This window comes from Myotis daubentonii, chromosome 3 (assembly GCF_963259705.1).
Source record: "Myotis daubentonii chromosome 3, mMyoDau2.1, whole genome shotgun sequence".
NCBI classification, from domain to species: domain Eukaryota; kingdom Metazoa; phylum Chordata; class Mammalia; order Chiroptera; family Vespertilionidae; genus Myotis; species Myotis daubentonii.
The window spans coordinates 81,823,959-81,848,848 of NC_081842.1; the positions used below are offsets into that span (position 1 = coordinate 81,823,959).

The 24,890-nt window shown below is 41.2% G+C and overlaps 1 protein-coding gene across 1 annotated transcript in view; it reads right to left on the reverse strand.

Annotated features, from left to right (window-relative positions):
* The window catches only part of IMPG2 (interphotoreceptor matrix proteoglycan 2), a 99,463-nt gene extending 74,573 nt beyond the window's left edge, over positions 1-24,890 (reverse strand). Inside the window, exons 1-2 of the mRNA XM_059688007.1 lie at positions 24,413-24,890; positions 23,679-23,930 (exon numbers count right to left, since the gene is read on the reverse strand). Of these exons, the coding sequence (XP_059543990.1) occupies positions 23,679-23,930; positions 24,413-24,497 (337 nt within the window). The 5' untranslated portion in view covers positions 24,498-24,890. The remainder of the gene's footprint in view (positions 1-23,678; positions 23,931-24,412) is intronic.

A 24,890-nucleotide genomic window follows, 5' to 3' on the forward strand; every position in this document is an offset into this window, starting at 1 on the left:
TCAACATCATTAAAATGTCCATGCTACCGAAAGCAATATATAGATTCAATGCAATCCCTATTAAAATACCAACAGCATATTTCACAGATCTAGAAAAAACACTACAAAAATGTATATGGAACCAAAAAACACCCAAATAGCCATAGCAATCTTGAGAAAGAACAAAGTTGGAGAAATCACAATACCAGATATCAAGTTATACTACAAAGCCACTGGAATCAAAACAGCCTGATACTGGCACAAGAACAGGCATATAGATCAATGCAACAGAACAGAAAACCCAGAAATCTACCCAAGCAATTATGCTCAATTAATATTTGACAAAGGAGGCAAGAGCATACAATGGAGTCAAGACAGTCTCTTCAATAAATGATGTTGGGAAAACTGGACCAAAAAAATGAAACTAGACCACCAACTTACATCGTACACACGAATAAATTCAAAATGGATAAAAGACTTAAATGTAAGTCGAGAAACCATAAAAATCTTAGAAGAAGCCATAGGCAGCAAAATCTCACACACATCTCTTGTAGCAATATGTTTATGGATACATCTCCTAAGGCAGGGGTGGGCAACCCCTGGCACGCGTGCCAAACATGGCACGCCAGTAACTTTTGCTGGCACGGGAAACCCTCTCTTATAATCTTCCATTTACAATTTTTTTCTTAATATCGACTTTTTTATTTTTCAGATAAATTCAGTGTAGGTGCATCTTAGATAAATAAATAATTTTACATAACAAGTTATCTTAAAGACCATAGACATGGATGGATGAGAGAGGGGAAGAGCAATTTCTATGCCTTTGTCTTAACTCTCCCTGCCTTCCTAGATCCAACCAGTGTTTTGGTTTCATCCACATACGCTTGTGAATCTTTGTTCTCAGTGATGAATTTTGTTAAGTCTCGTAATAGGAGTAGCCTGACGGATGAAAGTAGTAGCTCATGCATATCTCTGAAAGTCACGAAATAAAAACCTGACATAAAATCTGTCATCAGTGATGCAGCAGCAAAAGTCCCACTGATAATATCAAACCGAGTCATAAAGTTTTCTGTTGGACTATCAGTGTACATGTATACATTAAAAAATAAATGTAGAGAACCAAGATGGCGGCATAGGTTAACGCCGGAGTTTGCTGCTTTGAACAACTACTTCAAAAGTGAAACCAAAAAACGGAAGGGACATCACCCAGAACCACAGGAACGCTGGCTGAGTGGAAGTCCTACAACTAGGAGGAAAGAGAAATGCACACAGACACTCAGAGGAGGCGCAGTGCTGAAGTCAAATTCTGAGGTGCGGAGTGCGCGGAGCTGGCTGGTGGCGGAGGGTGCGGTTGGTGTTTTCAATCGGGAGGGAGTCGCAGACTCTGAGCTCCAGATCCTGGAGAGTCTTTAGGGACCCAGACTCAAACGGGAGAAGCGGGACTGTCTGGCTTTGGTCAGAGCGAGTGCAGCTTTCTCTCCGAGCTTTGCAGTGGGTGCTGGGACTCAGAGAGGCAGAGCCCCTGGGGACAGGACTGAGAGCCGCCATAACTGCTCTCTCCGGCCCACCCTGTTGATCCTGTGCGACCCGCCCCGCCCAAGCCCTGCACATGGGCATTTGCCAGATAGCCTCAGGCAAAGGCTAGATTAGCACCTCCCTAGAGGACAGAAGTTCTCTCACTGCTGACACAGCTGATTCTCATAGCCACTTGGCCTGGAGGTCAAACCCTCCCTGGAATTAGCTACAACAATCAAGATTTAACTATAAGACTGCGAACAAAGACCACTAGGGGGTGCACCAAGGAAGCATAACAAAATGCGGAGACAAAGAAACAGGACAAAATTGTCAATGGAAGATATAGAGTTCAGAACCACACTTTTAAGGTCTCTCAAGAACTGTTTAGAAGCTGCCGATAAACTTAATGAGATCTACACGAAAACTAATAAGACCCTCGATCTTATATTGGGGAACCAACTAGAAATTAAGCACACACAGACTGAAATAACGAATATTATACAGACACCCGACAGCAGACCAGAGGAGCGCAAGAATCAAGTCAATGATTTGAAATGCGAGGAAGCAAAAAACATCCAACCGGGAAAGCAAAATGAAAAAAGAATCCAAACATGCGAGGATAGTGTAAGGAGCCTCTGGGACAGCTTCAAGCGTACCAACATCAGAATTATAGGGGTGCCAGAAGATGAGAGAGAGCAAGATATTGAAAACCTATTTGAAGAAATAATGACAGAAAACTTCCCCCACCTGGTGAAAGAAATGGACTTACAGGTCCAAGAAGCGCGGAGAACCCCAAACAAAAGGAATCCAAAGAGGACCACACCAAGACACATCATAATTAAAATGCCAAGAGCAAAAGATAAAGAGAGAATCTTAAAAACAGCAAGAGAAAGAAACTCAGTTACCTACAAGGGAATACCCATACGACCGTCAGCTGATTTCTCAACAGAAACTTTGCAGGCCAGAAGGGAGTGGCAAGAAATATTCAAAGTGATGAATAGCAAGAACCTACAACCAAGATTACTTTACCCAGCAAAGCTATCATTCAGAATTGAAGGTCAGATAAAGAGCTTCACAGATAAGGAAAAACTAAAGGAGTTCATCACCACCAAACCAGGATTATATGAAATGCTGAAAGGTATCCTTTAAGAAGAGGAAGAGGAAGAAAAAGGTAAAGATACAAATTATGAACAACAAATATGCATCTATCAACAAGTGAATCTAAGAATCAAGTGAATAAATAATCTGATGAACAGAATGAACTGTTGATTATAATAGAATCAGGGACATAGAAAGGGAATGGACTGACTATTCTTGGGGGGGGAAGGGGTGTGGGAGATGTGGGAAGAGACTGGACAAAAATCGTGCACCTATGGATGAGGACAGTGGGTGGGGAGTGAGGGCAGAGGGTGGGGTGGGAACTGGGAGGAGGGGAGTTATGGGGGGGGAAAAAAGAGGAACAAATGTAATAATCTGAACAATAAAGATTTAATTAAAAAAATGTATTTTTCATCATCATATACTGTGTTTTTGTCGCTCAAATGAATTTTATCATTTCTTCAAGGTTCTTCACATATGTACACCTTAAGAGATATCAAGTAGATGTAACATGTTCTCAAAAAATTAGGGTTGGCACACAGAAGAATTTTGAGTCAGAGATTTTGCTGGTTTTGGCATGCACTCACAAAAAGGTTGCCCACCCCTGTCCTAGGGCAAAGGAAACTAAGGAGAAAATAAACAAATGGGACTACATCAAAATAAAAAGCTTCTGCACAGCAAAAGAAACCAACAAAATGAAAAGAGATCCCACTACATGGGAGAACTTATTTGCCAATGATACATCTGATAAGGGGTTAATATCTAAAATTTATAGGGAACTCATACAGCTTAACAAAAGGAAGACAAATAATCCAATTTAAAAATGGACACTTCTGCAAAGTGGACATACATAAGGCCAAGAGACATATGAAAAAATGCTCAAAATCACTAATCATCCATGAATTGCAAATTATAACAACAATGATATATCACCTCACACCTGCCAGAATGACTATCATCAACAAATCAACAAATGACAAGTGCTGGTGAGTATGTAGAGAAAAGGGAACCCTAGTATACTGTTGGTGGGAATGCAGACTGATGCAGCCAGTATGGAAAACTACTAGTATGGCGTTTCCTCAAAAAATCAAACATGGAACTGCCATTTGACCCAATGATCCCACTTCTAGGAATATATCCTAGGAAACCCAAAACACCAATCAGAAAGAATAAATGCACCCCTATGTTCATAGAAGCATGATTTAAAAAGCTAAGATCTGGAAACAGCACAAGTACCCATCAGTAGATGAGTAGATAAAAAAGCTCTGGTACATTTACACCATGGAATACTATGCAGCAGTAAAAGATAAGGATATTTTACCCATTGAGACAGCATAGAGGGACCTGGAAAATATTATGCTAAGTGAAATAAGTCAGTCAGAGAAAGATAAGTATCACATGATCTCACTCATATGTGAAATCTAATGGATAAAATATACTGATGAACAAAATAGATCCAGGGTTATTGGTGGGGGAACAATAGCAGTATAAGTAACTCTCTGGACTTTATACTTAATTTTTCTGTACTCCAAAAACTTTCCTAAAAAATAAAATCTATTAATTAAAAAAAGATATGAGAACTAAAAAGAACAGAAAATGATATTCAGAAGAAATGCCCCTACAGTAGTAAAATAAAAATTAATCCAATCTATCTGCTAAGTTATTCCATAGAATCAAATCTGAAAAGATGCTCAACAAGCTACCTGCACATTTTGTACAGCATTGAATGTCTTGCTATACTCTAACCATTTCAGTGTCCAGATGCAGAATACTGGGCAATAGATAGCTTAGGATGGGAGGGAAGAGGAAAGTGGTAAGGAAGAAAGAAGAATATAAATAGACAGAGGTCAAAGAAATTATTTTTTAATGCAGGAAGACTAAATTCTTAACAAGCAGCATATTGAGGTGGAGCCCATAAACCAGTGATAGGGAACCTGTGACACGTGTGTGGTGACACGCAAACTCATTTTGGGTGACACACATCGACAGAGACAAAAAAATGCATAATTCAAGTATTTGTCTCTCGCAATGGCCAGAGTTGGGCATCACTCGAGTAATATTATTACTCACGTTACTCATGATCAATAATGCAATTCTAAAACCAGATGTAAACATGTACATTGGTGTTGCGTAGCAAAGATACATAGTGAAAACATCCAAGATACATTGTTCCAATACTGACATTAATATAAAAAGGTTAAAAATTGCACTATAAAGAGATTAATCTTTACTCATGACATTTTATTTTTACTCGAGTGACAAAATGCCCAATTCTGGAAACGGCCTCGTTATTGTCAACATGTGCCTCGGGTAAGCTTCCCGTGTGTTTGGGTGCATTCGGCAAACAGACGCACTTGATCGCCATGTTCGTTAGGAGACAGGAGTGGGAGGGTTAGAAGAAAAAGATATACAGCGCAACAGTGCTCGACGAGACATTCTGCATGTCGGATAATTGATTACAGCACCATATATTTGTTGGTTATACATACTATCTTTGAATTGTTTTGCACCAGGAGTCAGTGCAACAACACTGCAAAAAGTTAATAGGTAAGAAACCTATCAACCTTTTATAAAAAAAAAAAAACGCCGTGATTTATATTTATTTATTTTTGCAGCCTTGAGATGGAGAATCAAAAAAATAAAAAAGCAAGATTGAATGATAAAGGAAGTGGAAGTAGCAGTAGCCAACCCTTTCAAGACATACGGACCAAGACGTACAGGATTGTCTACAGAAACAACAGATCATTGTGCACAGTCTGTAATGAAACGGTAGTAAGCAGAACGTGGAATATAAAGAGACATTTTGAAACTAATCATTGTCAGCTCTTGAAAAAAAGTATCGATGAAAGGAAGGAATACATTTCTAGGCAGCTACACCTCTATAAAAGTCAATCAAATGCCATCATTAAATTTGTAAGATGCTCTACAAATTTAACATCAGCAAGTTACTGTATTGCTCACTCCATAGCTCAGCAATGGAAAAGCCCTCAGTGACGGAGAATTTATTAAGGAAACATTTCTAAGATGTGCACCAGCTCTATTTCACAATATAAAAAATAAAGATGATATTATTAAAAGAATTTCTGAGTTACCACTCAGTAGAAATACTATCAAAGACAGAATAATAGATCTTAACAAAAACGTACAACATCAATTAAAAAAAGACTTAAATAGTTGTAAATATTTTTCGATTTCTCTTGATGAAACTACTGATGTCACATCAAATGCTCGGTTGGCCATTATTGCTAGATATTCTGATGGTCTCACAATGAAAGAAGAATTGATAAAGTTAGAATCAGTGCCAATAAGTACCTCAGGAAACGAAATATGTAAGGTTGTTATAAAAACATTCAGTGACCTAAACATTGATAGCTCTAAAATTGTGTCAGTCACAACAGATGGGGCACCAAATATGGTGGGGAAAATGTGGGATTCCTGCAATTGTTTATGGAAGCTATTATACACCCACTTGTACCTTTTCATTGCATTATCCATCAGAAAATGTTGTGTGCCAAATCGGGATTCTCAGAATTGAATGACTTAATGTCAATTGTAACAAAAATTGTGAATTTTATAGCTTCTCAACCCCTTCACAAGTGAGAATATTCTGCACTTTTACAGGAAGTTGATTCAACCTACAATGGACTACTGATGTTCAATAATGTGAGATGGCTGAGTCGAGGTAAAGTACTTGAGCGATTTGTGGAGTGCTTTGAAGAAATTACGGTATTTATTGAGAATAAGGATCTGGTAAACTTTCCTCAGATCAATGATCATAAGTGGGTCAGCAATTTGATGTTTTTTACAGATCTCTCTGTTCATATGAATGAACTGCACTTAAAATTACAAGGTTTTGGCAAAAGTATTGACAGTATGTTTGGATACATCAAAGCTTTTGAAAGTAAACAAAATTTTCAAGCAAGATATTGAAACTAAAACTTATAAGTATTTTCCTCAGGTAAAAACGTATTTCAAGAAGGCCACTACGACGAGTGTAATGGAGTCCACCCTTATGTACCAGAATACAGTAAACTCATTATTTGAACAGTTCAGCGAAAGATTCGACCAATTTAGAAGCCTAGAACAGACCATTAAAATAATTAAGTATCCGGATGTAGTTATTTACAGTACTTTGGAATTAAAGGATTTCCAATGGATGCAAATTGACGATTTAGAGATGCAACTTGCAGATTTTCAAGGTAGCATTTGGACTTAAGGTCGAAACTTGAAAATCTGAAATGAAATCGTTTGAATAATGAAGAAGATAGCAACTACGAACAAGAAATTTTGAGTGCTTGGAATAGAGTACCTGACACTTTTAGGGACATAAAAAATCTAGCGATGGCTTTGCTAACAATTTTTTCATCAACATATTTTTGTGAGACTTTGTTCTCAGCATTAAATAATATAAAAACGAACAAAAGAAACCGGCTAACAGATGAAGTTAGTGGCGCTTGCTTGGCCTTGAAGTGCACCAAGTATGAACCTGCAATCAAAGAATTAACAGACAAACTTCAGCACCAAAAAAGTCACTAATTTCTAGTTTTCATACCATTTGATTATCATTTTTATCATTATTTTTTCCTAAATGTACATTGTTTTTCTGTTTTTGTTCATTTTATACATATTTTTGGTTGATTTTTTCTTTGATAAATGGCATTTAAATATATAAAATAAATATCAAAAATATAAATCTTTTTTTTACTGTGGTTGCAAATATCAAAAAAAATTATGAATATTTCTATATGTGACACGGCACCAGGTTAAGTTAGGGTTTTTCAAAATTTTGACACGCCAAGCTCAAAAGGTTCGTCATCACTGCCCTAAACTCACAGAATCAGATCTAAATTCTAGCCTTACCTTGGCTGCATATTAGCTTGACAAACCTGGGTAATTTACCTAATCATTCAATGCTTTGATGTATTCATCTCTCTTTTTTAATGGTATTAATAATTACTGCCTTATCTACCTTATTTGTGAAAGTAATTTATAAACTCCATAGTACTACCTGAATATCAGGTGTTACTATCATAGTAGAGGCTTGGTACATGAATTCATGCATCAGTGGGGTCCTTCAGCCTGGCCTGCAGGATCAGGCCGAAACTGGCTCTCCAACATCCCCCGAGGGGTCCTTGATTGTGAGAGGGTGCAGGTCAGGCCAAAGGACCCCACTGGTGCATGATTGGGGCCGGGGAGGGACACAGGAGATTGGCTAGTCAGGGAAGGACTGCAGGAGGACTCCAGGGCATGTCCGGCCCATCTCACTCAGTCCTGATCAGCCAGACCCCAGCAGCAAGCTAACCTACCAGTCGGAGTGCCTGCCCCCTGGTGGTCAGTGCACATCATAGCGAGCAGTTGAGCAGCCTTAGCATATCATTAGCATATTACACTTTGATTGGTTGAACAGACGACTGGACACTTAGCATATTAGGCTTTTATTATATAGGATTGGATCCTGGCTCTGGTTTTCTGACAGTTGTGTGATGGAAGAAGACAGTCTAAGACAAAAATCAACTCTTAGGCTCTAACAGAGAGTGAAATATTTGAACAGTGTAGGTCTATCAATTGGTTTTTCAAGGTTAAAATGAACCTAGGGTTGCAAAGTTAATTTATCTTTCAGTGAAAACTGTATCCTTATTACTGCTCTGTAGAACTTTTTATCCTACAACATATAGAAGAGTCCAGCAGAAACTGACTGAGGCAGACCTGATCACTGGTAGATTCATAGTTCTTCTTTTCTTCTTCTTAAAACTTCCCTATGAAAATTTAGTAAACACCAGAAGATAATGTAAAAGTGCATCAAGATTGGTAAAAACAAAGAAAAAGTTAATGTCTGTGACATATATATCTATAAGGACAAAAAAATAAATCTTAATAATTTCTTTACAATATACAGAAAAAAATAATTTGAAATAGAAAAGCTAATACTATGAAGGTCCTAAAAGAAAACACAGAAGAGTATCTACATGATTTGAGGACAGGTAAAGATTTTGTAGCCAGGACACAGAAGCAACAAGTATAAAAGAAAAAAAAAAATGACCCCTCGCCCTAGTGGATAGAGTGTCAGCCTGCAGACTGAAGGGTCCCAGGTTCAATTCCAGTCAAGGGCATGTACCTCGGTTGTGGGCTCAATCCCCAGGATGGGGCATGCAGGACACAGCCAATCAATGATTCTCTCTCATCATTTGCCGGGAGCCGGTCCATCCTTGCTGTTTCAAGGGACCTGGCATATATGGCATACGGTTCTTAATATGTTTGCTCACCTTCTTGGCGCTGTGTTTTAACCAAAGTCACCTCTCCGAGAAAGGTTGAATCCCCAGGTAGGGATTTTCCCCTGAAGTTAGGGAGGGAATAAAACCCCTCAACTAAGTGCCAGGCGGGTAATTAATCCCTTTAACTACGAACAATCATGCTTAAACTACATAATCTTTTCTCCCTGGAATGGAGATAAGAAACGCCCTAACCTTTGTAATAGAGATTGATAGGATTGAATCAACTGGTATAAATACAGTTGTAACAAGACAGAAAGACTCAGAACTCAGGAGACAGAATTCAGAAGACAGAACCTACACGGAGCCTAGAGACAGAAGAACTTCGCTGGCGAGAGCATGCCAGAGGATCCTGGACCGGGACTGGCCTCGGAGCCTAGAGACAGAGCCTAGCGGGAGAACATGGCAAGGGATCCTGGACTGAACCTGACTACAGAGATTGGCAGGAGAACCTGACTGGAACCTGGACACTGAACCTGACTGGAGAGCCTGGACAGAACCTGGCTGGAGAACCTAGTGAGGGAACATGGCTACAGAACCTCGCTGGAGATCCGAAGCAGAACCTCTCTGGAGATCCGGGCTAGAGATCCTGGCTAGGCTGCTGATCAACTGAACGCTGTCTCCATGTCATTCCTTCTTCGCCGACTCCGTCCACGCCTTTGGGGACCCCTGGACCCGCTGGGGTTGGACCCCGGCAATCATTGATATTTCTATCTCTCTCTTCTTCTCCCTTCCTCTCTAAAATCAATAAAAATATATTTTAAACTTGTATGCATGCATATAAGCATAACCAATGGATACAGACACTAGGGTGGTGAGGGCATGTGCTGGGGAATGGGGGTGACTGGGGAGAGATCAATGGGGGGGGAGAAGAGACATATGTAATATTATATGTAATAGTTTAAACGATAAAGGTTTTTTTAAAATACCTTGAAACAACAGAAAAAAATGTCTTTAATTAAAAGAGAAAAACAGACAAAAATTAAATTAGAATTCATCAAAACAAAAACTTCTGCTCTATAAGCATAACCAATGGACATAAGACACTGGGGGATAGGGGAGGCTAGGGGACTGTCTAGGGCGGGGGGATAAAATGGATACATATGTAATACCCTTTGTAATACTTTAAGCAATAAAAAATAAATAAATAAAAATAAAAATAAATAAAAAAATAAAACGTTAGAACATTTGACCATTTAAATAAATAAATAAATAAATAAATAAATAAATAAATAAATAAATAAACTTCTGCTCATCAAAGACACTATTATAAAAATGAATATCTGAGTCATACCTCTAGCAGAAAATATTTGAATTACATATATCTTACACAGAACTGAGATTTAGGATATATAAAGAATTCCAACAACTCACTAATTTTGAAAAGCAAACAATTAAAATTAAATAATAGGTATAAGACTAAAACAGACACTTTATAAAGGAAGAGATATAAACACGTATGCTTAAGATTAATGCATTTCACATTTAAAAAGGTAAACAAATATTAAGCGCTAGTTAATGATATTCATGCTGAAGTGTATAAGGGAAAATGTATGGATGTCTTTAATTTATAAAATACATCCAAGAAATAAAATGATTGGATAAGTAGATATGTGGTAAAGCAAATATAATAAAATTAACTATAGAGCTCAGTGGTAAGAATATGGTGTTCTTATATCATTCTTTCAATTGTTCTGAATGTTTAAAATTGTTTATAGAATCTTATAAAAATACTAGAGGCCTGGTGCACAAAAATTTGTGCTCTCGGGGGGGAAAGGGGGGGTCCCTCAGCCTGGCCTGTGCCCTCTCGCAGTCTGGGACCCCTTGGGAGATAACGACCTGCTGGCTTAGGCCTGTTCCCAGGTGGCAAAGGGCAGGCCCAATCCCTAGGTGCAGCCCCTGGTCAGGCTCAGAGCAGGGCTGATTGGGGAGTTGGTGCGCCGCCCCCTGTCATGCACAGAGCAGGGCGGATTGGGAGGTTGCGATGCCACCCTCAGTCATGCTCAGGGTAGGGCCGATTGGGGGGTTGGGGCACCGCCCCTTGTCACACTCAAGGCAGGGTCGATAGGGAGGTTGTGGCGCCACCCCCTGTCACGCACAGAGCAGGGCCGATCAGGGGGTTGGGACGTTGCCCCGTCACGCACAGAGCAGGGCCCATCAGGGGGGTTGGGGCTCCGTACCCTGTCACACACAGAGCAGGGTCGATCAGGGGGTTAGGGAGCTCCCCCCTGTCACGCACAGAGCAGGGCCCATCAGGGGGGTTGGGGAGCTCCCCCCTGTCACACACAGAGTAGAGGCAATAGGGGAGTTGGGGCACCGCCCCCTGTCACACTCAAGGCAGGGCCGATGGGGAGGTTATGGCTCTACCCCATCACACACAGAGCAGGGCCCATGGGTGGGGGGAGGTGTTGGGCCGCCGCACCCTGTCACACACAGAGCCACAGGGCGATCAGGGGGTTGGGGAGTTCCCCCCTATCAGGCACAGAGCAGGGCTGATCAGGAGGTTGGGGCGCCTTCCCCTGTCATGAACAGAGCAGGGCTGATAGGGAGGTTGTGGCCCTGCCCCCTGTCACACACAGAGCCGCAGGGCGATCAGGGAGTTTGGGCGCTGCCCCCTGTCACGCTGATCCCGGTGCTGGGAGGCATATTACCTTTTTACTATATAGGACAGAGGCCTGGTGCATGTGTGGGGGCCACTGGTTTGCTCTGAAAGGTGTCCTGGATCAGGGTGGGGGTCCCCACTGGGATGCCTGGCCAGCCTGGGTGAGGGGTTGATGGCTGTTTGCAGCTGGTCACACACCCTTCAGGGTGGGGGTCCCCACTGGGGTGCCTGGCCAGCCAGGGTGAGGGGCTGATGGCTGTTTTCAGGCTGGCGGGTGACGGAAGCTCCCAACCGCTCCTTTTTTTCTTTTTTTCTTTTTTATTCTGGGCCAGCTTTAACTGAGGCTCCAGCTCTTAGGCCTCTGCTCCTGTAAGCAGGTATCTGGTTTGTTTCGGTTCTATAATCGAAACTCTGTATCAACTCCAGCTCTGAGATCCCGGCTCGCTGAAAGCAGGTTTCTGGGGTTTTGTTTAGCTTCTATATTTGTTACAATGTTTCTTAAACTGCAGGCTCAGAGGCCGGCAAGGCAGGTGGGGAACTTTGGAGTCCTCCGTCACTGAAGCAAGCAAGCCTCATGTTAGTTACAAGCTGCCTGGCTGCCAGCCACCATCTTGGCTGGAAGCTAATTTGCATATCTTGCTGATTAGCCAATGGGAAGTGTAGCGGTCATACGCCAATTACCATGTTTCTCTTTTATTAGATAGGATTATTATACTAGAGGCCTGGTGCATGAGTTTGTACATGGGGTCCCTCGGCCTGGCCAGCGATCGGGGCTGATCAGGGCCATCTCACTCAGTCCCAATCAGGGCCAATCGGGGCTGGTCGGCCATGGGGAGGGACCGCAGGAGATTGGCTGTGGGAGCAGCTCCTGCATTGAGCATCTGCCCCCTGATGGTCAGTGCACATCATAGCGACCAGTTGACTGGTCATTCGGTTAACCAGTCATAATGGTTGCTTAGGCTTTTATATATAGAGATGTTAGATAAATAGAAATCATATCAGGTTTCATAGCAGGCCTTCTCTTGGTCTCTTTTATGGATTCACAGCATAGCATAATCTGTCTCCTATAAATGATGCTTTGGAGGGTGTCCCCCACCTCCTATAATCAAACCCTCAGCGATTCAATGCTTGGTCTAAAATATCCCCATCAAAAATTAATTCTTTTAAAAATATATTTTTTTATTGATTTCACAGAGGAATGGAGAGGGAGTGAAAGATAGAAACATCAATGATGAGAGAAAACCATCAATTAGCTGCCGCCTGCACATCCCCTACTGGGTATCAGGCCCACAATTCAGGCATGTGCCCTGACCAGGAATTGAGCCATGACCTCCTGGTTCATATGTTGATGCTCAACCACTGAGCCATACCAGCTGGACCAGAAATTCATTCTTTTTAAGTCAAGCTTACCCATTTTATACCTAGTCTGTTAAAATGCAATTACCAGAGTTATAGTTCCAACATGAGAAAGTGAAGAGCTACATGGACTTACTTCCCAGCAAAACTGGTAAAAATTATTTAATAACCAACCATTTCAAGTCTCTAGAAATGTTCCTAAGGGCATACAACAAATGAATAACGTTTATTTAGGAAAATCTGCTAAACTTCAGTAATAAAAGTGAACGTCAGTGGTTCAAGCCAGGGCCATTAGGCAAGAAAATGAAATAAAAAGCATCAAAATTGGAAAATAAGTAGTAAAACTATTTATATATACAGATGATATGAGCTTAAATATAGGAAATCCACTTAAAAACTAATAGAACTGATTCTCAGTAAACTTAGAAGGTATCGAAAAGTATGCCCTGACAGAAATTCCAAAATGGTGGCAGGGTAAATGGATGCTACACTGACACACTCCCAGGACCAAACTGGAATTACAACTAAAATACAGAAAAACCATCCTGAAAAATTAACAGAAGAATAGCTGGAGAGAATGCTGATAACCAAGGACAGAAAGTGGAGACTGCATAGAGACTGGTAGGAAATGCAGAGGTGTAAAAGCGCTGGCTGGGCTCCCACAGAGAGCAGCTGAAGTTCCAGAGGGCTATCTCAGCTGTGGGGGGGTTCCCCCAAGCTAACCCCAGTGGGTTCTCCAGCCCAGAGCACCAGAACTGAGAAAGGTGCCTACATAATATCTGGCTGTGAAAAGCAACAGGGTTACTGTCTGCTAGGGAGAGATGGCTGGAAATGCAGGCACCCTCTTAAAGGGCTAATGCACAAAATGTGCTGTTGGGAGCCATTAGAAATATTGGCTTAGACAAAGCCATCTTAAAAACTATAAGTTTCTGGTTCCTCCAGAAATTCCTAATTACCAGAAACCACCTGTGTCTTGCAAATTGGCCAGCAGCTAAAGATAAACTACCCTCACACAGCCGCTAAATCACACATCTCCACTGATAAACACACAGCCATCCCGGAGCCTGCTAAAGCACACATCTCCGCTGATAAGCACAGCCATCAGGAGCCTAATAAATCTCTAGTAATAGGTTACTGCCCATAGACCCCTTTACCCACCCCCCGTCCCTAAAACAGTATATATTCTGCCGCGGTGAGAATAAAGTGGGAGGCTTGATCAGGACTTGTCTTGCCTCCATTCTTTCGTGTCCCTTGTTTGTTTCATTCTCCTAGGGTGTCTCTTCATTCCCCCGTTGTTGTCCCGCGGGTCGGGGCAATGTGCAGCCACTAACCTTGAGCTCCGGCAGAGGGAGGGCAGAGTATACTGGAGCTGTGTGAGCAGAAGCCGGGGTAGGAGGCTCTCAGAAGGCAGAAACTCCAATTTCCTGTGCAGAGTCATTCCCTCATGCTGTGAAGGACATCTTTCCCCGGGGGACCTTTGCTATCCAGGTGGATTTTGCCTGGGGGGAAGGCAGTTGACCCAACCTATTGGAAACCCCTTGCCCCACCCTCTGGAGTTTCTGAGGCCCTAATAAGAGATTAATAATAACAATCAGTCTGCAGGCAGAAGCAATTTCCTCACCCTGTTGGAAAACCTGTTGCCCCACACTGTGATTGATAGCCTGAGGCTAATCAAGACTGAATACAATCAGACTGCAGGCAGAGGCAGATTTCTGGAGGCTTTGAGTCTTTACCTGATCTAATTCAGGGCCCAGGGCTAGGAAAAGCAGACCTTGGTGCACATCATGGTCCTTTCCAAAGGCACCCAGTCCCCCAGCAGAGGGAGCCACAAGCTGTAGATTGCTGATAGCTCCAAACAGGGTACTCAGGGCCAGTAACAAACAGCATCTGAAATTGTCCTGCACTAGAAACTGGAAGTCATAGCAGATCTACCTAATACATAGACACAAATCCACACAGGCAGCCAAAATGGGGAGACAAATATCAAGCCCCAAATGAAAGAACAAGAGAATTCTCCAGAAGAAGAACTAAATGAAATGGTGATAAGAAATTTATCACACATAGAGTTCAGAATATTGATGGCAAGGATGCTCAACAGCATGTGAAAAGATATAGTAACTATGAAGAATGACATAGCACTAATAAAGAGCACAGTGGAAGGAATACACAGCAGATTAGGGGAAGCCGAGAATTGGATCAATGAATTAGAAGACAGGGTAAAAAAAAATCACTCAATCAGAGAACCAAAAAGAAAAACAACTAAAAAACAGGAGGACAGCTTAAGGGAGCTGTGGAACATGAAATGGAACAATATTCACATCATAGAAACATCAAAAGGAGAAGAAAGTGAGCAAGGGATAGAGACCATGTTTGAAAAATAATGGCAAAAACTTCCCTAACCTGGTGAAGAAAAAACTCACACAAGTTTAGGAGGCAAGAGACTCCCAAGCAAGAAGAACTCAAACAGGCCCATGCTGACACATCCTAATTAAAATTGTAAAAATTAAAGACAAAGAGAGAATCTTAAAGGCAACAAGAGAAAAGCAATTTGTTAGCTACACAGGAGCTCTCATAAGGCTGTCAGCTGCTTTCTCATCAGAAACTCTACAGGCCAAAAAGGAATGGCATGAAGTATTCAAGGTAATGAAAGCAAGGATCAGAGCCTGGTAGTATTGGCTCAGTGGCTGAGCATTGACCTATGAACCAGAAGGTCATGGTTCAATTCCCAGTCAGGGCATATGCCCAGGTTGCGGGCTCAATCCCTGATCCTGCAAGAGGTGGCCAATCAATTATTCTCTCTTATCATTGACTAGAGGCCTGGTGGACAAAATTCGTGCACCAGGATGGGGAGGGGTCCCTCAGCCCAGCCTGTACCTCTCCAAACTGGGACCCCTTGAGGGATGTCCGACTGCCCTCTCACAATCCAGGACTGCTGGCTCCCAACTGCTCACCTGCCTGCCTGCCTGATTGCCCCTAACTGCTGCTGCCTGCCTGCCTGATCACCCCTTAACCATTCCCCTGCCAGCCTGATCAACGCCTAACTGCTCCCCTGCTGGCCCAATTGCTCCTAAGTGCCCTCCCCTTCTGGTCTGATCACCCCTAACTGCCCTTCCTTGCCAGCCTGGTCGCCCCCAACTGCCCTCCTCTGCTGGCCTGTTCTCCCCCAACTTCCCTCCCCTGCAGGCCTGATCGCCCACAACTGCCCTCCCCTGCAGGCCATCTTGTGTCCACATGGGGGCAGCCATTTGTGTGTTGGAGTGATGGTCAATTTGCATATTACCTCTTTATTATATTAGGATGTTTCTATCTCTCTCTTCCTTTCCCTTCCTTTCTAAAATCAATAAAGATATAATTTTTTTAAAAAATGAAAAAACAAAGCAAGGCTCTGAAACCAAGGTTACTATAAGCAGCAAGGCTATTATTCAAAATAGATGCTGTAATGAAGAGCTTCCCAGACAAAAAAAAAGGCTAAAGTAGTTTGTCACCACCAAACCAGCACTGCAAGAAATGCTAAAGGTACTGCTGTAATGAGAAGAAGAAATAGAGAGAGAGAGAAACATAGGCAAAGACCAAAGGAAAGAAGGAGTGGGTCAAACTCAGGATAGTATTAAATGAAGTCCAATGAAATCAATCTAGTGTTCCAAGCAATTTAGGATTTTTTTTTTCTTCAGTAAATTCAGATTCTGTAGTCTGTAGTCAAGAAAGACAAAAGAAATATTTGGTTGGTTCTAGTCAAAAACTCTTAAATAACATATTCATAGCTATAATCATCAATCTTTGGCTGTCAGAATAAAACAATGCTATTTTATGTTTTATTATATTCTAATACTAGAGGCCTGGTGCAGAAAATCCGTGCACTCGGGGTGGGGAGGTCCCTCAGCCCAGCCTGTGCCCTCTCACAGTCCAGGAGCCCTCGGGGGATCCAGTTGGACATCCTTAGCACTGTTGCGGAGGCAGGAGAGGCTCCCACTACCATCACTGCACTAGCCAGCCATAAGCCTGGCTTCTGGCTGAGCAGCGCTGTCCCTGTGGGAGCACACTGACCACCAGGGGGCAGCTCCTGCATTAAGCATCTGCCCCCTGGTGGGCAGTGCACATCATAGCGACCAGTTGTTCTGCCGTTCAGTCATTTTGCATATTAGCCTTTTATCATATAGGATTCTATTATCTTGTATCTCTACTTAAATAAAATGCTTTAATTTTTAAAAAAAAATACTAAACTGCCAGTTTCTTTATTAATTAGACTATAAGTTAATTTGTTATAACAGTAAGACCTCAAAATTCAGACACTTAAATATATTTATAAAAGGTATTTCTGTCTCCCAAAACAGACAACTATAGGTGGACAGTTAAGACACATAACTGGTTACCCTCCATGAGAGTCTCCAGGCACTTGGGATTTTTATTCTTATTGCTCTGTTCTCCTCCTGGGTATCATTCTCATTTGCTTAATAGAAACTATCCCACTAGCACCACATTTGTTTTCTTTGGGAATAAAGAAAGAAGGAAAATAGAGTACCATCATTTAAAATTTTTTAATGTATGCACCTAAGCTGCTCCTATACCATTGGCTTAAACTTAGTCACATGGCCACATCTAGCAGCAAGACAGGCTGGGTACAGAAGTTTCTAGCTTTGCATAGAGTCCTATGGCTAGAGGAATAAGGGAGGGAATAATGGAGGAAAATTAGAAATCTGTCAGAAGAGAAAAACCAGTAAGTTCTTAAAAACAGAAAAAAGTGAAGTGTTTTCTGGAGGAGTTCAGGGTTAAGGGGAGAAAGAATAAATGAGGGAACATCATAATTAAACTGTTCTGTGGTATTTTATATTTCAAAATCATGTTGCATATTGTACTTTCATTACATTTTAAAAATTAAACCATAAAACAATATATAGCATTGCGAAACGTGAGAGAAAAATCAGAGGAGAGGATTTATGCCTCTAGCAAAGGCATAGAGTAAAAGTAAAAACATTTACATTTAAAAAGATATCATGTTGCAAGAATTTCTAATACAAAAATTGACATGTAAAGCTTTGAGAGTGATTATAGGAAGAAACAGAGAGATTCCTAAGTTTCCTTAGGTTAATAAAACAGAAGTGCTCCCTTTTCTCCAGCCCCTAAAGCACAGTCACTTAAATTGTTAAATCTTGAAGAACAATAAGAGAAATAAAAAGAAAAAAATTAAAGCAAAATTAATTTTCAAAATACCTGTTAGCTTTCACAATTCAGAGTTCTTTCCCTAATCATAAAGTAAAACTTACAGTGGGAGATAGGTTTAGAAGTTGTGTTAGATGGGGGACATGTTTATGTGCATGTGACTATGAGGGGGAGGAAGTACATGCATGTGGTTAGAAGAAGAGAGGGCATGGAACCTCTTTTAAATAATATAATTTGATGTTTGTCTTTTGTTACTTAAAACAAGTTACTGTTGTTAACTGATTTCCTCTTTCTTAAATTTTATTTTTCAATTACAGTTTGAATTCAATATTATTTTGTACTAGAGGCCCAATGCATGAAATTCGTGCAAGGGGCTTGGCCCCTGCAGCCTCAGCGGCTGCCTCTGCCTTGGCCCCCGCCGCCGCAGCTTCGTCCAGAAGGTCGTCCGGAAGGTTGTCCTGTCTAACTAACATATTATGCTTTTATTGTTATAGATTATTATAGTTTCAGGTATACAGCATAGTGGGTTAGACCAGCCGTGGGCAAACTACGGCCCGTGGGCCTGATCTGGCCCGTTTGAAATGAATAAAACTAAAAAAAAAAAAAAACCGTACCCTTTGATGTAATGTTTACTTTGAATTTATATTAGTTCACACAAACACTCCATCCATGCTTTTGTTCCGGCCCTCCGGTCCAGTTTAAGAACCCATTGTGGCCCTCGAGTCAAAAAGTTTGCCCAGCCCTGGGTTAGACAATCAGATACTTTACGAAGTGATTCCCCCCCTTCGATATTTCAAGTACTCCCTGGCAATATACATAGCTATTATAATTATACTAGAGACCCTGTGCACAAAATTTGTGCACTTGTGTAGGTCTCTCAGCCTGGCCGCCAGCCTGCACCCTCTCACAGTCCAGATGCCCTCAGTGGATGTCTAAATGCTGTGAAAGTGGAAGAAGTTCCAGCCACCGCCACTGTGCTTGCCAGCCATGAGCCCAGCTTCTGGCTGAGTGGCACTCCCCCTGTGGGAGCGCACTGACCACCAGGTGGCAGCTCCTGCATTGTGTCTGCCCCCTGGTGGCCAGTGCATATCATAGCTACCAGTCATTCTGCTGTTCAGTCAATTTGCATATTAGCCTTTTATTATATAGGATTGACTGTATTCTCTGTGCTGTACTTTACACCCCTGTGACAATTTTGTAACTACCCATTTGTACTTCTTAATCCCTTTACCTTTTTTCACCCAGGTACCAACCTCCACCCCCTCTGGCAACCATCAGTCTGTTCTCTGTAGCTGAGTCTGTTTCTATTTTGTTTGTTTATTTTGTTCTTAAAATTCCACATATACATGAAAGCATATAGTGTTTGCCTCTATTTAACTTATTTCACTAAACATAATACCCTCTAGGTCCATCCATACTGTTGCAAATGGCAAAAAAGTGAAACTAGACCACCTTCTTACACCATACACAAGAATAAACTCAACATGGATTAAAGACTTAAATGCAAAACTCAAAACCATAAAGCTCCTAGAAGAAAATGTAGGCAGTAAAATCTCAGACATGTCTTGTAACAATATTTTTTCTAACATATTTCCTCGGGCAAGGGAAATAAAAGAAAAAATAAGCAAATGGGACTACATCAAACTAATAAGTTTTTGCAAAGCAAATGAAACCATCATCAACAAAATAAAAAGACAATCTACTGAATGGAAAAAGATATTCGCCAATGATACATCTGATAATGGGTTACTATCCAAAATTTACAATTTCTTCTTATCTGCCTAAGACACAGTCTATTTTCAATCTTTAAATAGTAATATAAAATTCCAATATAAAATGACAAACTAGACAAAATAATAATTACACTTAGTAAAAGAAGCCAGACAAAAACAAGAGTACAAAGTGTGATTACATTTATGTAAAAAAGGATAGAATGCAAACTACTATATAATGATAGAAAGTAGATTAGTGGCTGCCTCAGTACTGAGGTAAATGGAAGTGGTAAGAGTGGGAAAGCACATAAAAAAATGTTTGGGGATGATTGATAAGTTCATTATCTTAATTGTAGTGATAATATCAAGGGTAAATACATTTGTCAAAACTAATCAAATTGTATACTTTAAATATGTGGTTTATAATCCATCAAAATATCTAATAAAAGATAAACATAGTAATTAGCGTACGACCACTACCCTTCCCATTGGCTAATCAGGACAATATGCAAATTAACTGCCAGCCAAGATGGCGGCTGGCAGCCAGGCAGCTTAAAGTGAACATGAGGCTTGCTTGCTTCAGTGATGGAGGACTCCAACGTTCCCCGCCTGCTGCTGCCGGCCTCTGAGCTGCAACTCTAAGCAACTATGTTACAAATATAGAAGCTAAACAAAACCCCAGAAACCTGCTTTAGTCGCCAGGCTTCAGCCAGCAGGATCGCAACATTGTTTCAAATACAGAAGGTAAACAAAGGCCAGAAACCTGCTTTCAGCAGCGGAGGCCTAAGAGCTGGAGCCAAGCCTCAGAGCTAAACCTGGCCCAGAATAAAAAAAAGAAAAAAAGGAGCACTTGGGAGCTTCAGTCACCCACCAGCCTGAAAACAGCCCTCAGCCCCTCACCCAGACTGGCCAGGCACCCCAGTGGGGACCCCCACCCTGAAGGGTGTGTGACCAGCTGCAAACAGCCATCATCCCCTCACCCAGGCTGGCCAGGCACACCAGTGGGGACCCCTACCCTGATCCAGGACACCCTTCAGGGCAAACCAGCCGGCCCCCACCCATGCACCAGGCCTCTATCCTATATAGTAAAAGGGTAATATGCCTCCCAGCACCAGGATCAGCAGAGCCGCGAGGCCTCCCAGCACCGGGATCAGCATGACAAGGGGGCAGCGCCCAAACCCCCTGATCGCCCTGCGGCTCTGTGTGTGACAGGGGGCAGGGCCACAACCTCCCTATCAGCCCTGCTCTGTTCGTGATAGTGGAAGGCGCCCCAACCCCCTGATCAACCCTGCTCTGTGCCTGATAGGGGGGAGCTCCCCAACCCACTGATCGCCCTGTGGCTCTGTGTGTGACAGGGTGCGGCACCCCAACCCCCCCCCCCCCCACGGGCCCTGCTCTGTGTGTGACAGGGTAGAGCCATAACCTCCCCATCGGCCCTGCCCTGAGTGTGACAGTGGCGGCACCCCAACCCCCTGATCGGCCCTGCTCTGTGTGTGACAGGGTATGGAGCCCCAACTCCCCTATTGGCCCTACTCTGTGAGTGACAGGGGGGAGCTCCTCAACCCCCTGATCGACCCTGCTCTGTGCGTGACAGGGTACGGAGCCCCAACCCCCCTGATGGGCCCTGCTCTGTGAGTGACAGGGGGTGGCGCCGCATCCTGCCCATCGACCCTGCCTTGAGTGTGACAGGGGGCGGTGCCCCAACCCCCCAATCAGCCCTACCCTGAGCGTGACTGAGGGTGGCATCGCAACCTCCTGATCCGCCCTGCTCTGTGCATGACAGGGGCGGCGCCCCAACTCCCCAGTCGGTCCTGCTCTGGGCCCAACCAGGGGCTGCACCTAGGGATTGGGCCTGCCCTCTGCCATCCGGGAGCAGGCCTAAGCCAGCATGTCATTATCTCCCGAGGGGTCCCAGACTGCGAGAGGGCACAGGCCGGGCTGAGGGACCCCCTCTTCCCCCCGAGTGCACAAATTTTTGTGCACTGGGCCTCTAGTGTCTTAATAAAACTATATTTTAAAAGTTCCAACTACAAATACGATTTTTTAAAGAGAGATACTATCAATTACATTCTACTCTAACCAACCTAAATATCTGTTTAATTCTACAAATCATTAGGTTAAATATAGTTGCTTCTTCCTTAAATGGAGATATTTTTCAAAACTGTTACACCAAGTAGCAATGATACCAAATGCTCTATGAAGGAAAAATTGGGCAAATCGTTAGATTGAGTTAGCTTTGTGGAAAGAGCTAAGATCATTGGTTGGACATTAAATGGATCTCTCCAATTTCCAAATCCTTGGTTCAAAGGACATAATCCAATTGTCTCCTCAAAAATCTCTTCAAAATCAAGATCTAGGTTGAAATATTAATTTTTCCTAATTTTTAAAAATATAACAAATGAAATATACACTCAACACCATGACAGTAACAGTTATATCAACATTGTTGCAATCTTGATGTACTGTCCCAGCCGTTTTAGTGTTAGAAGGTGCCTTTCCAATAATCCCTTTCATAGCATCGGTATTTTAAAGTTAGTTATTCTAGGAATGCTTTACTTTTCTTTTTGTTGGCTTCCTTATCAATAGTATCTTGTGAGTTTATAAACACAAGAGTAAAGCAATTAAAAGGCATAATAACCACATTCCTTTGGTTATGATGGATCATTTCCTCTTCAATTTAACAAGCAGCTATCTAGATAGTCTGGTCAATTTTAAAATAATATTTTTTTAAATCCAGGTAGTAGAAATTATATTTTCATAAATTATAAACTGTCACTCTCATTCATCTTCAGTTCCTTTATTGTCTTCCTACTCTCTGGAATTCGCTATTTCTGGCATATGTCCTATACACAAAAGGCCAGGCCAAAGGATTTCCATTCAAAAAGTAAAAGGGAAGCTTATTGCTTAATAATGTTTGATAGGCCCAAATACAATCAAGAGATATAAATATTCTCCAAAAAAAATAAAAGGTGCTAACACATTATTCCACTTAACAAATAAAAAAACAAATATATAAATATATGTAATATCTGTTATTGTTATTTTTTTAAACACGTGCTTTAGTGAGGGAGGACGAGGGGGAGGACAAAATGGAGGAAAATAAGGAGAAGATAAAGTAGCAGCTCAGAGTGAAGCTTCATACAGCCCAGTGCCTGAAAAACAGTAAGTGCTAAATAAATATTCATTGAATATTTAAACATGAATGAGCAAGCCTGGTTTCAGCATCATTTCATCATCTTTCTCCACTTTAGTTTACTAGCATCACATCTACCTTATGGCTTTTTATTGGTTCTTGAGGGGCAAAAAGCAAAGTTTGGGAGTCCTCCAAATATCTAAGGGATAATGTTATGGTCAATTAAGCAATTTTGGTTAGTAAACAGAGGAAACAGAGAATGACTTCACATAATAAAAAGGTATGAAATTAAGGATAATACTGTTTAGCTAAAAATAAAATAAAATTCTAGTTTTGTTGCAATAAGGTCTATTGTGAGAAGTGCCATCATTTTAGATGTCAAAGTTTTATGTGTACCAACCAGAGAATAAGCAGTATGAGTCTATAGAATGTCTATACTATAAAATATTGAAATTGATATTTTATGTATATAAAGTAACTAATTAGTCAAATAGGTAAGTATAGCTTCATAAATATATATTTTAGGTATATTTAGGCAAATTACTGTAATGAAGAAGTAAAAATTATAATTCATTTATCCCATAACAGAAACTGATATTTTTAAAGTGCTAATAATTAATAAAGTGCTAATAAAAAGAATTAAATCATTTCCTCTCGTTAAAAAATGTCAACTTTCCTCCAAAGGTGTATGAATACTATATCCTTAGCAAGTCCCTTATCCATAGCTAGTAGAAAGATATTTGGCTCAGTCCCTATCTAAATGATCACAAATTGTGAATTATAATGAGACACAACAAATGCGATAAAACCATGTTTGAATGCCATTACAGAGCCCAAGGATTTGGATCTTGGCTTACCTCGGACTTGAAAATATTTCACATGGTTTGCCACAGCCTCTGTAACACTTTCATCAGGGCAGATTTTTACTCCATTAGGGAACAGAGTGGATCGCCTCCTTCTAAGCAACCAGTGTCTCTCAGCTTCTCTGTGGTCCCGAGGTCGTTTGTTTCCACTGGACAGGGAAGAGTCTGCGGATTCTGAGTCAGTCGGGAGAAGAGAAACTGTACTGGTGGGTTCTTGGGTTTCTTCTAAAGATAAGTAGGTCTGTGCTACAGAGTGAAGGCATAAACAAGGCTTCTGGTGATAAATGAAGATACAGTACGAAAGGTAACAAAGAAAAACTGAAAGGCAATAAAAAAATCAAAACGGACATTTGTGCCACATAAGGATTTTTCAAGTCAATCTCAGATTATAGACATGGGTGCCTAAGGAGGAGAGGAGTGAAGTATTCAATCTTTTCTCCATTTTACTCCTACTCCCTCGTTTCCAGATTGTAAGTTATTGAAGTCAAGTATACATCCAATTTCAATACAAGAGGTAAAAGGAAGTAAGTTTTGAATCAGGAAATACTAACGAAGAGGAAAACCAAAATTATCGGAGAGCTCTTAAAACAGTGTAAATGAATCAATATCAAAGATTAATAGAATAGTATTTGATTCAATTTCTTATAGCAGTCACATCAAATATTATTTTTACAGAGAATACGTTATAGATATAAAAAAGGATAAAAATAATGTCAATTTTAAAGTACCTGTTAATGATGAAAGGTTTTCTTCTATCAGGACAAATATCAAAATACCCAAAGAAATCTTCCCAGAATGAGGAAACATAATCATTTGGCCAAAACCAAAGAGATGAGGAAAGACCAAAATTCTTAACTGAGCACCCAAAGCCTTGAAGCTTCCAGTAACAAATTGTTACAGGAAAGATCTAACATTTAAAAATTTATGTTTGAGAATTGGCAAACATTCCAAAACCATTATAAATGAGCGTAAATAAAAACGGTGTCCTTTCAAAGTACCCCTCACTCTTCTCTCTTCAGCATGCTATGAAAGCAGGAGAGCTAAGCTAATTAGAGCAGATGGGGAGAGACAATTTCTTTATTCTAATCTAGCCCTCTAAGCTCTTTACTAACACTCTCCTTGCCTTTAATAAGCAGTTTGTTTAAAAATAATGTTTCATGCATATTTCACTAAGTTTTACAATTTTTATGAGTCTATTAGTCGAAT